At 34.1% G+C, this 13,872-nt stretch overlaps 1 protein-coding gene across 10 annotated transcripts in view; it reads right to left on the bottom strand.

Moving 5' to 3' along the window:
* The window catches only part of GABA-B-R2 (gamma-aminobutyric acid type B receptor subunit 2), a 366,199-nt gene that overhangs the window by 20,944 nt on the left and 331,383 nt on the right, over nt 1-13,872 (bottom strand). For all 10 annotated transcript variants that reach the window (XM_067088074.1, XM_067088075.1, XM_067088072.1 and 7 more), the window contains 6 exons: nt 13,635-13,698; nt 13,139-13,373; nt 11,578-11,818; nt 10,144-10,266; nt 9,434-9,535; nt 1,697-1,921 (listed from right to left, as the gene is read on the bottom strand). In XM_067088074.1, coding sequence (XP_066944175.1) covers nt 1,697-1,921; nt 9,434-9,535; nt 10,144-10,266; nt 11,578-11,818; nt 13,139-13,373; nt 13,635-13,698 — 990 coding nt within the window. The remainder of the gene's footprint in view (nt 1-1,696; nt 1,922-9,433; nt 9,536-10,143; nt 10,267-11,577; nt 11,819-13,138; nt 13,374-13,634; nt 13,699-13,872) is intronic.

Below are 13,872 nucleotides of genomic sequence, written 5' to 3'. Positions count from 1 at the left end.
GTAAATGTGATCCCCTTACGAATTTTCGACACAGGGACATTGCTAATTTAATCAAGCTGCCATCAAACGTACCTCCTCTTCAAAAGCTCAATTTCTGTCTTCCCTAAATTCTAATCACAAACGATTTTCCGTAAAAGTTTCGCAAATATTCGCTTATAGCCTTTTTTGCGTAACCCTGCTATCAAACAAATGGAAAATCAAACGAACTGAACTAAAGACCTTACCTAAAGGGGAATATGAAAATAGAGAATATGGTAAAAATAAACTAGCAAAAATAAGCTTTCTTACAGATATCTTTATCATTACACACATTTTCACATATTTCCCTTATGACGATGCCTAAAGGCAAGGACAGAAAATGCTCACCCGAAATAGAACAAACATAAAATGGAACGAAGGTCTGGTGAAGAATGAGTATTAGCTGTCGCCGCTATAAATCAATGCCTTTCCTCGTGAGTTTGGCGTGTGTGAAAGTGGTTTGAAGCCAAAGTCTGTAAACTTTGTCTTTCCCTAAGGACTCGAGTTTGAAGTGACTGGAGAGCCTCCATTTCTTACCTCAGACATTTCCATTCCTCGGTTTTCTTTCATCAAAGTTCGACTTTTGTCTCTTCGCAGATGAAAAGGACGGCCCTTTTTTCGTTTTTAGTCTCCCTCCTCCCCACCTCTTATTTTCTTTCCCTCTATCTCTTTTAAACACATCCACCAACCCCTTTCTCTCGCGTCTTTGATTTTTGCACAATGCGTTTCCCTTTTTTGTTTATCTGTTTTCCTTTTGTGTACTTTGCGTATGAACTTTACATAACGAATGTATCGATCGATATTCTTTGACTCGATATTCTGCCCAAGCGCGTGTTCCGGAAGGAAGTATGACCAAAACTTTACCAAATATAAGTTGAAAAAGATCTAAACAGTAACCCCCTTTATTAATTATTGCTAAATAAAAAAACAATCACGAAGGTGCTGCGAATCTATACCTCACAAGCTGATATGCACATAAATAATTAGAGACTGTACTGTGATCATTCTCTATAATGAACCGATAAGCGCGATACACTTATACTTTGAACTAGCAAGTCCCTCATGGCAACTAACATAAGAAGCTAGAAGAGAAAGATTGAGTATGAAAGTAGAGCGAAACAATAGCTAAATTCCTCAACGGTAGAAATTTTTAGGAATTAGGAAAAAAAAAAAAAAAACACCGTGAGCGAGAAAAGCCGTCAGATAATAAAGTTATCCGATGATTGTTGTCCAGCAAGGAAATACATTTCTATACATACATACAAAACACAACACACACACACACACACATATATATATATATATATATATATATATATATATATATATATATACATATATATATATATATATATATATATATATATACATATATATATATATATATATATATATATATATATATATATATATATATATATATATATATATATATATATATATATATATATATATATATATATATATATATATATATATATTATATATATATATATATATATATATATATATATATATATATATATATTTATATGTATGTATAGATAGATGGAGGATAGACAGACATAGAGAAAAAAGACAGATATAAAACTTCCAAACTCATAACACAGCGGATCACATGAACACAGAAAAGTAAAAAAAGGATTCAATCATAAATTCCCAAAAGCTCATCACTTACCTTGGGCACAAAAACGAGGCAAAGCGTCCCAGTGGTGCAGAAGATGATGAAAATCGAAATGATGAGGTAGCAGACATCCTGTTTATCGCTGAGGACGTAGGATATCGGAGCGCTGATGACGCACATGATGACCACGTTGTACACGCTGAAGCCGATGTATTTGGAGTCGTTGAGAGCCGGGATACTGACGTGCCTGGTTTCCCAGGCTAGGAAGCAGCCGAAAACCTGGACAGGAAGGGAAAGTGGGATCCGTGTTAGAGTACCTGACAGCCATTCTTTGGTAAATAACGGAGCATGTGGTATCCATTCACTTAGAAACAGTGGAACATGTTTTGTCATGCAATTCTTTTTAGAAACTAGTCTACCAGATATATATATATATATATATATATATATATATATATATATATATATATATATATATATATATATATATATATATATGTGTGTGTGTGTGTGTGTCTCTCTCTCTCTCTCTCTCTCTCTCTCTCTCTCTCTCTCTCTCTCTCTCTCTCTCTCTCTCTCTCTATATATATATATATATATATATATATATATATATATATATATATATATATATATATATATATATATATATATATATATATATATATATATATATATATATATATATATATATACACACACACATACACACACACATGACAGTGACACCAGGATGAAAGGGCCTCAGTCACATTATGACATCAATTCATAATCTTTATCTTCATTCAGTCTCTAGTCGAACTAATCAACTGGTTATATTCATCACCCTACATGCACACCATTACGGCGATCTTATAATATTTTACATCAAATAAAAGCAAAAGATAAAAAATAAAAAAAGAGAGAGGAATTTTATAATAACCATTATGAGGTGGGTGCACTTCTACCTCGGTCCTTGAATCCTAAATCAACAAACCACCTCTAGGAGGCAGGAAATTCTAGGAGTTTTTAGGCGGAGGGTTAAAAACCTCATTAAGTCGTCCAAGAGTTTCTCTCTTACTCAGTGGCACAAGAGCGTAAGAGAGCTTTCAAATGAACAGACATGAAATATTCATATAGACTCTCTCTCTCTCTCTCTCTCTCTCTCTCTCTCTCTCTCTCTGTGCGTGTGTGTGTGTGTGTGTGTGAATGTCTGTCTATTTGCTGTCTTCTGCCGTAATTCATTACATATCTCGAATGGAGAGACGGCCACGAGAGGATGACAATCTTCCATAGGTTCGTAAAAAGGAAACAAGAGAGAGAGAAAGAAAAAGGAAGTGGTCAGGAAAACGTTGTATGGGCTCCGTTGTGCCGGAAGGGGTGAAGATACTGGAGAGGAAGGGTTGGGGGGGTGGGGGGGCGGTCGTCCATATTCATTACGAGAAAGTAATATGATCAAGTAGTCCTTAACCGTACCATTAATTATGAAGGGGGAAAGTTAATTAAAAAAAGGGTGCGAAAAAGTTAAATCAATTTCTCGGTAGCGAAAAAAGTCTAGTTTATGAAGCTCACGCCCTGGATCCCGTATGTAAAAACACGTGGATAGGGTGAATTTATGGTAATTAATAACTCCTGAATGATTCTTCTCTTTTGAAATGCAAAATTGGGAATGTGTGATGAGAGTCGATTCCTTTGAGACGGATTCCGGATCATCTTTTACGAATCCCCAACTTTTGAAGATCTGAATTAGCTGACGTTTTTATGAGATGTGTAAAATAATAATAGAAAAACATTACGATCTACAACGACAAAGAACGGAATAACACTAAGATTAATGATAATAATAATATAATAAAATTATGTTATTGATACCAGTACTTTAAAAAAAAATATATAATAGCATTGATTAGTAGCCTCTTGATGAAGGCACATAAAAATATGCCAGGAAATTCGGTATTTTTCCCTTCGTAGTACTTAAATGTTTACTTGAAGGCAATACTTCTGTGTATAATGAAATCTCATTTCCAAATCGCTATCGGTATCATTTTCTTAAGAAAGAACAAAAATTTTCATAACATGAGGTCTTACTCCATAATGCTATCGGTACTATTTTCTTAAGAAAAAATCCAATAAAATTTTTTTATGTCATGTAATCTTATTTCGATAACGTTATCAGCAACATTTTCTTAAGAAAAAAGTCAAGAAAATTGTTCATAGAACGAAGTCTTATTTCCATAACGCTATAGGTACAGTTTTCTTGAGAAAAAAGACAAGAAAATTATTCTTAGCACGAAGTCTTATTTCCATAACGCTATCTATATCATTTTATAAAAAAAAAGTAAAAATAAATGTTCATAGCATTCGGTCTTATTTCCATGGCGTTTTCGGTATATTATTTTATTAAGAAAGAGCAAGAAAAATGTTTTGTTTCTATCGTGAAGTCCGTTTCCATAACTCTATTGGTATCATTTTCTTAGGAAAAAATCCAAGAAAATTTTTTCACATCACTAAATCTTATTTCCATAAAGCCTACCTTTATAGCATTCTAAAAAAATCAAGAAAAATTTTTTCACATCATGAAGTCTATTTCAAAAATGCATCTGTACCATTTTCTTGAGAAAAGAAAACAAGAAAAAATTTTCATATAATGTAGTCTTATTTCCCTAACGCTATCAGTACAATTTTCTTAAGAAAGAAGCCCCAATAAATTTTCTATCATGAATTATTTCTTTCACGCTATCGGTATTAATTTCTTAATAAAAAACCAAGAAAAGTTTTCCACAGCAATGAAGTCTTATTTTCCTACCGCTATCATTTTCTTAATAAAAAAAAAAAAAAAAAAAAAAAAAAATTCATGTCATGAAATCTTATTTCCATAACCTTATCGGTATCATTTTCTTAAAAAAATAAATGCCAAGAAAAAATGTCATTGTTGAAAACAAAAGGCCCCCGTCCCGACGGGAATGAGTCGCGTTCATTCGCTGTCAACGGGATGGCCAGCACAATCCCTCGGCCTTCCCGTTACCATTCCGGGAGTTGATTGAACGCTCCTAAAACTAAGTTGAACTTTTCCTGATGAACTCGACATATAATTTCCTTAAGTTAGTTCCACCGACTTTCGCCCAAATTGGGTGACAGGTGATCCCATTTCCCATTATTAAAAAACTTGTTGTGTGTCAGGAGAGGAAGATTATGGAGAACTCCCACAGCCCTTTTATGGAGAGACAAAGAGAGAGAAGAAAAAAATGATTAGAAAGGGAAACGCCGAGATATTCGATTCTTCTATTTAAATGGAAATTTTCTTGCTCATTGCTCGCTTCTGAGAGGAAGAATATTCGGTTCTCGTTTCTTTTTCTTATTATTATTATTATTATTATTATTATTATTATTATTATTATTATTATTATTGTCGTCCAAATCCAGTTAAATTAGGTCAGTATGAGAAAAAATAAAAACACGAGGGAGGTAAAAAGGCGTATAACTCAACAAATAATAAACTAAGATTGTAAAAATATATAAACATCCTTTACAAAAGGGTAAAAATATAATACATATTAAATAGGGTGTTTTAAATCACTGGTAAGAAGGACTGACATGCTCCACAGCAGTTCAGGTTTAGTGAATGGCTCCCGGCAACAAAGATGAAATGAATGCACTGTAGTGGTCTTTACATTACATAATTCTCAGATCGTCACCGCTGCTGCGATGAGAAAGAGAGATTGGGCTTGCGGCTAGCAACCCTCTTCTATATACATATATATATATATATATATATATATATATATATATATATATATATATATATATATATATAATTATATATGTATGTACACATACACACATAAACAGTATAAATATGTATAAGATATATATATATATATATATATATATATATATATATATATATATATATATATATATATATATATATATATGTGTGTGTGTGTGTGTATAAATGGAACAAGGTGGCGAGCCACAAACCCAATCTCTCTCTTTTTCATCTGGGTATTACCTTACTGCAGCAGCGCTGACGATCTGAGAATTATGCAGTGTCAAGACCTCATTATAGTTCATTCATTTCATCTTCGTTGTCGGAAACCATTCGCGAAACCTGAATGGTGTTGACAATGTCAGTCTTTTTTTATAGTAAATTAAAACACTCTGTCTATTTAACGAATGTATGCTTTTTGATCTTTTCTGATTACATCACTTTTTCAATTGTTCAATATTATGCACTTGACAGTTTCGTTATTAAATAAGGCGTCTCTTATCTTCATCTTACTTTTTCTTTTTATCAAATTGGCCTTCTGTTCTAAAGGGCTTTTGGGTAATAATAATAATAATAATAATAATAATAATAATAATAATAATAATAATAATAATAATAATAATAATAACAACAGGAAACTCTTATGAGTTGAGGTTGCCAGACATATACCGTATCCTACGGATATTCATTTGGTTTTTCCGACGAAGTCGGAAAATTAACGGTTACATTTTAGTTGTATCCATTTATGATATAAGATCACGTTTAATGCATGCTCTATCCAGGATCAAAATTTATACATGGCTCATCTTCATATTTCTTCAAAACTAATAAATGGTTATTTATTTTGCAGCTTCTCTGTTTCCATACCTTGAAATAACCACGACACAACGCACTGAGCTCCCATAAGCAAATTCCCTTCTTGTCCCTTTGCTTTGGGATTAAGTATTTAGAGGCAGTACATGCCATGTACACTCGGCAAGTAAAGTGAAGATACAGTTTTCTTTAGATTTCGTTCATCGAATTTTAATTTTTTTTCTTACAGAAAACACATAATCTCGGTAAATTTACCCTAGAATATGAAAATACAATGCAAATTATATCATATATGTTAAATCTGCAAAACAAAAACGTTCAGATACTTAAAAACACCACGCATGTCCGAAGTAATCAGAATTTCTCAGATGACTTCGTTCATAGAGATCTAAAAGATAGTGTGTGGATATCTCGGTGTAGTACTATTTATCAGAACGGCAATATTTACTCGTTTTCCGTTATGGACAGGCTTATTATTGCATCATCATACGAGATAATGATAATTTCTTTAATTTTACACATTCATATTTGTATTTCACGGTGTTAAAGTCAGCTGGAATTAATGGCAGTACATGTTGCGACAGCTACGGTAAGATGACCAAATCTATTTAAATCCACAAGAGCGTTCTCTATGATGTGTGGAGCGATTCGGCGGGAAAACACAAGTAACTGGATGTTTCTTGACGTCACCATAGTTTCTTTCTCTCTCTCTCTCTCTCTCTCTCTCTCTCTCTCTCTCTCTCTCTCTCCATTGCTAAAACATACTATACAAATATAGTATCGCTCAATCTCTAAAAGAAAAAAAATAATGAAATGAGTAGCTCTACATATACTGTAGGCCTAGGCTTACACAACAGCAACTCTCTCTCTCTCTCTTTTCGTAACATTGCATTCGTTCCTTTATTGTTCCCCACGTTTTTCCTTGGACATTGCTCAAATTTAATTCTTGATTTCACTATGGAAGATCGCGTTTCCGATTATGCAAGCATTCCGTTCATTGTGGTGTCATAAATTTCATTTGTGTAAGGTTAATTGGTAGGTTAAGTCGAAAAATGTTTAGTTTGCTCAGAACTGTCGCTGCAAATTACAATTTGAACGAATACTGTAAAGCTTACTACTGCATTTAAGTATCAATGATGTCAGAATCGTAGAATATGATTGAAAGTTATAGGAGGTCAAGCAAAAAACCAACACACTAAGACTGAAGCTCCTCCCCTTTCTAAAGTTGCCAGATGTCGCATTATTGAGCAATATATGTCCGAAGATTTTAAAAAAAACTGTATCTTCACTTTTCTTGCCGAGTGTACATAGCTGGGGAACGCCCTCTTGAGTACCTTGGAAGAATTTGATTTTCATGCAATGCCAGATAGTAAACTAATTTAAGAAGAACTATCTTTTCTAGGTCGATGTACACGATTCGTGAAAGTAGGACTCATAGGTTCTTCCAGTTTTGTTCGTTTCAATATTCCATGATGATGTACTTCTAATAAAGATAAAGAGAAAACGGAGGAAGAAAAAAAAATCAGGGTCCTATACCCTGCCAACAGTGTCGCCCTGCCCCAGGATTCTTTTGGAACTTTATTGACTAACCATACAAGGAAGATATTAATGAGACCTGTGTTTACCTTTTAGAAGATTATCCGTGCAAAGGATAAGAAGTATTAAATATAGTAAAAGGTTCAGGTAGCCAATACAGGAGACCTGTCAGCCTTTGATCATAACATCCATTTACAAAAATTACCAAACTTGACAGCTGCATTTCCCTTTCTAAACACTACAGGCAGAACTCCGGTAAGGAAGAGCCCCATATATAACAACGGTGTCAGATACAAGTTTTGTAGCTGTGTAATCAATTCTGCATTGTACAAAGGCTGTTTAAATGCCGCAACAGCTGCCAGGATTACTGGCCATTTTTATTTTCTCGTTATTATTCTACATAATTTATTGTGTCAATTCTATATACAGATACGCACACACACATACACACGCACGTGCACCAGAGAGAGAGAGAGAGAGAGAGAGAGAGAGAGAGAGAGAGAGAGAGAGAGAGAGAGAGAGAGAGAGAGAGAGAGTTCAACTTTTCTCGTGAAAATAGGTGGCGCCAAAAGGTAATCCATAATGAGACGTTTTTACGTAGAAATTATACAGCGAATGAAGTTGCAAGGGTACCACGTCCCTTCATAGATGATAATAAATCCGGAAAAGTTTAATTTGGTGAATTGCATTAGTAGATTCAATTATTGTCTTTAGTAAGTAATTCAATGCATCAGTATTTTGACCATGTTATAGGTTTTTGTTATTTTCCAGAAGTCATCAGAAAATTACTCTCAACTAAGCTATGTCTGATATATTTACAATGCTGTTACGTATATCACCACAGTGTTTGAGCATATTCCGATAAGTATGTGTGTTACTTCCTTTAAATATGCAGAGATATAAAACTATTTACTATACATACATCCAGCCAACTCTGAATTTCATTATTTGAAAACCCAACGAGAACTTGACAAATCAGGGGTTTAGTAAAACATCCAAAAGGGTTAGAGCTATTCAGGTGAGCGAGGTCACACCTTTTTGTCAGAACACAAAAAATAACTTACCAAGAAAAAGTTTTACTTTCCGCAAAGTTTTCAAGAGTCCTTTTGTCCTGACGAAAGATTCAAGTGTGAAAGGATGAAAAACTCGCAATTATTTTTTTTTTTTGTGATTCTCTTTTTCGCCCGTTTCTTTCTCAAATACTTCCAGTGTTGTCACATGTAACCTCATATGCGAATAAATACGTACAGGCACACACACACACACACACACACACACACACACACACACATATATATATATATATATATATATATATATATATATATATATATATATATATATATATATATATATACATATACATATACATACATAATATATGTGTGTGTGTATCTGCTGAAGTAAACGTATATAAGAAATCTTTTACGTTTTTGGATTTCCCTCAAAAAGGGCTCTTAGGGTGGTAGATAGACATCACAATTCAGAATTATACTTTTGATTGCTATAGAAAGCCAAAATTTAAACCAAACCTAAATACGCGATAAACGTGTTACTATAACAATATTACAGCTCAGCATCCACCCCTCCGTCTCTCTCTCTCTCTCTCTCTCTCTCTCTCTCTCTCTCTCTCTGCTTCTCCTATCTGCTTCATGCACAGTATACGAACACTGGAATCCAATCATGTTACTCACCATGAGAAGGCCCTTATAGGCGTATATACAGCCTATGAACACGGAAATTTTTGAACTCTTGCAGTACTCATTTTCGGGAATTACCAAGATGTCGTCACGCATCTGTTGTAAGAAGATAAAGTTTTGTCATGAAAAAGTTTCCTAATAAGGAGTTTCCCTGTCTAATATTCTATAATTCATGATATGTTTCATTACGAGGCACGATTAGATATTGTTAGTAATTCAGTTATTATTAATAACAGTAGTTTTGTAAAAAAAATTATATTTTTCACCATGAATGCTAAGAACTTTATGAATACCAACGTAGATTTTATATATTTCCATGTCGCTTCATTATTCGATTAGCTACATTTTTGGTATTTTTTTAAGGAAAAAAATGTATATCCTTGCTAAATCAAGATATTATTTTTCTCTATAAAACATAACCATAATGTGACATTTCTTTTCTGAATCATGAATTAAATCTTTCTATGAAAAATTATCTTTACTAGATCAAGAATTTATTTTTTTAGTGCATTATATCTTCACTAGATACAAGATTATAATTTTCTAATAAACATTATAGCATCTCTGATAGATGTACCTAGTAATTTCTTAAAGGCAAGTGAAGAATCTCTTATAGACCTACTTAGTACTTTTTCAGTAAATAATGTCTGACCTCTTTACTAAGTGAAGATAGTAACATAGTAAATATTTATAAACGCTCTTACATAAGCTGTGAGAAGTTTCGTTTCCCTGTAGAACGGGTCGACTATTTGCCAGGTTGTCATTATGGCGACGTCCACACACAGCAGAACGAACACAACTAAAAACAGTTGCGAATCCTTGATGACCTGTTACAGAGAAAGGACATGGAACATTAGCCACCAGTGATCAAAGCTGTACATATAGGTTGTTGAACGCAACATTCATGTTTTTATACTTTCTTTTTTGCAACACATTTCATAGGTATGCAGCACTAGCTATGAAATTTAGGGGAACAAGAGTTTATTAATAAACGTAAAAGCTAGTAAGTGATAGAATCTTGGATCCGTCAATGAATTTATATAAAATTAGAAAGGAAAACAAGGAAATGACTGTTACACATTTTTTAACATTGTCATTCAGATGAGAAAAACACTAAATAAAATGTCTTGGTGTAATACTGACAATAATCAATATTTGTCTTAAAATATACGATCATTAAGTTGTGATCTATATAAGCTTAACAACATTAATTTGAAAATGGAAAATGGCAAGGCATGAAATGATTATTAGGTCCTTTTTGTAGCTGGTGAACATTTAATTCTCCATTATTACTATTTTATTTTCAAAGAAAGCCCTTAAACGAAAAATATTTTATGAACTGATGAAGAGATAAAATATACTTTCTTTAGTAGTTAGAGAATTTCTTGAATATGTACGCACTCTATAGAGCGAACAAAGTGGGAAATTTACCTAGTAAAATTTTAATGCAACAAAAAATATTACCGAAATTTCAAGAATTAATAACTATTCTAATTGGACTTCTCATAAAAAAGCCATTATTCATAAATTTTAATTACATTTCTTCTTTAGTTACCAGAAGGTGAAAAGTTATCAGAACTATTGATTAAACCGGAAATATTATGCGATTGAACTGAATTAGGTCGTGATTTGCTTTTAACAATTCAGTTTTTCTGAACTGGATCTGATCATCCCATGAGCTAGGATGGCCTGGTTTGATATTCATTTTATGAAAATTAATAAACTTAATTGGCATATATTAGGTGGTCAGTCGTAGTACAACTGATTAAACAGAATTGATTCTAGATCTTTGTCTGAGGCTGAGAAGGAACATCAGATATGAAAAAATCTCCTTAACTGAAATCGGATTTAACAAACTGCGAGGTATTTTCGCCTGAAGAGATTATAAATACCTCCTATAATAATAAATCGCGCTATTTACTAGGTCTGTCTATTCCATATCTGTAATAACTAGAAATAACAAACACAATAGCTCGATAATGCACGTCACGCATCCCATAATCCACGCAAGGAAGTCACCGCTATGATAAAATATCGTGAGTAATTCTGATAATCCACAAAGAACAACTATAAATAACAAAGACAAGAACGCGATACGAAACAAAATCACAAATAAAAAAAGTCGCCAACTAACTAACTTTTTTGTTCAGTTGGACGTCGGTGAAAATGGAATGGACGCGCCACGTCTTCGAAAACATGGACCCGAACGCCAAGCTGAAGCCCCACATGAGGACCCAGGCCCTCGCCGTGCAGATGTAAGGGAAGGTCGCTTCGCTCGTCAGCTCAGAGTCGAGGCCCAGCAGGATCACTGACGTGTAGGTCAGGATGCAGCCCACGATGATCAGGTTGTTGAGGTATGGCGACGACATCTTGATGTACCTGCGGGAAGAGGTAAGGTCGAGATAAGAAGTAATGGGGAATGTGAGGCAAGAAGTTATGGTAATCAAGGGAGAAGATGAAATTAAGGGGATAAGCGATAAGGGAAAGATGAGGTAGCTGGGCAATATGAGGTACGGGGAAATATGTGGCAAAGGGATTAAGAGATAAGGCGGGAATATGAGGTAAGAAGGAAATATGAGGTAAAGGGGAATAAGAGGTAAGGAGGGAACATGAGGTATGGAGGAACATGAGGAAATGGTGAATATAAGGTAGGGGAGAATAAAAGGTAAGGGGGAATATGAGGCAAAGGGAATAAGAGGTAAAAGGAAATAAGAAGTACGCTTGCAAGAGGTGAGGCGCAACGTGAGGTACAGTATAAGAGGTAAGGAAAATTGTGAGATAAGGGGTAAAAGGGAATAAGAGGTAAAAGAAAATAACAGGCAAATAAGAATAGGAGGTAAGGGGGTAAAAGAGGTAAAGGATAATAAGGTACGAGGAGGCGTAAGAGAAGTAGGAGGGATGTGTTGTGAATGCACAAGGCGAAGGAAATGCATGAGAGGACGGCTTGTCGAGATGTAGGAAAATGAAAAAAAGAAAGAGAGGGAAAAACAAGATGGAAAGGAGAGGCGGGCAGTAAGTCCTCATGGTGCACGTGAATAGTGATGAGGGACATCCAATATCACCATCGCCATGAGAGAGGTGTTTAAAGGGGAGACAGAATTTCTCTTCTACGTGACAGCAATCCCAGATGAAAATGCTGTCGATGCATGTTGCTAAAAGGCGTTTTCAGTATGTAATTCTGCTAAAATGGTCGTTTTCAGGTGCAGTTTTCTTTTAAATGTTCGTCTTCTGCTTCACAGAAAGGGTATAAAAATATTCGGATTTCGGTACTATTACAGTACTTACAAATAAAATGTGTGTTACCTATTATTATATATATATATATATATATATATATATATATATATATATATATATATATATATATATATATATATATATATATATATATATATATATATATATCTGTATATACACACACACACACACACACACACACACATATATATATATATATATATATATATATATATATATATATATATATATATATATATATATATATATATATATGTATGTATGTATGTATGATAGTAATCAAAGAGACTGATTCTGAATTAGAGGTTTCCTATATAAACTACTCAAGCCTATCCAAAAGATTCAGTAAGATATTCACGTTAACCTGACAGGATCGCGCGCGCGCGCACACACACACACACACAATAAAATAGAATAAAAAATAATGAGTGGAAACCTCACCTTTGATGCCTGTATTTTATGTTGATGGCAAGGAAGATGGACGCCATCACAATGCCTAAAGATGCGGTGGTGACCAAAATAGCGTAAATGCTGATGTTGACGCTGGTCTTCTCTATAGACTTGACCGTCCGGTCCAAGGGAGGGTCGCCCCCTGGCCAGTAGATAGGATGGCCTTTGTCTAATAGCAACACGTCCTCTATGCCGTCGAATTCGCCTATTTTCACCTCTCTGCCGCCTGTGGCAAGTAAACACGGGGTTTTTAAATATGAGACACGAGTGTAAAGAAATATTTCAGGCACAGTTTTCATGATAAAAATCTAAAAAATTGTCTGGTATGGGGAAGGGTTGCTGGAATCAGCAGAATGGCAGAGGTTATATAAGCCATGAACACATTGATTCTGCTCAAATAATTCTGATGTCACTGGTAAGCAGTGAAGTCTAATACCAAATGATTAGTTGTGCAAAATATTTCACCTAGAGAGTGTATGAACATTACCTTGAAATTGCTTTAGAAGAATGTACCCTTTTCTAGCGTTATCCATGGTGAACTGGACGGGTCCCTGTGAATGAAAATAATAAAATATAAGCATATTTCAAATACTACATTGTCTTTTCGAAACCTGTTAACATCAAATCATTATAATCATCCAGTGATGCAGTGACATATTACAAAAAGAAGTTACGTTAGACTGCGGTATTTTTAAAACCTGCGAGATGTCACCTAAATCAACAAA

Source organism: Macrobrachium rosenbergii, chromosome 44, assembly GCF_040412425.1.
Source record: "Macrobrachium rosenbergii isolate ZJJX-2024 chromosome 44, ASM4041242v1, whole genome shotgun sequence".
NCBI lineage: Eukaryota > Metazoa > Arthropoda > Malacostraca > Decapoda > Palaemonidae > Macrobrachium > Macrobrachium rosenbergii.
Note: the sequence above shows the minus strand (reverse complement) of the source record. Positions and strands in the feature narration are given on the sequence as shown.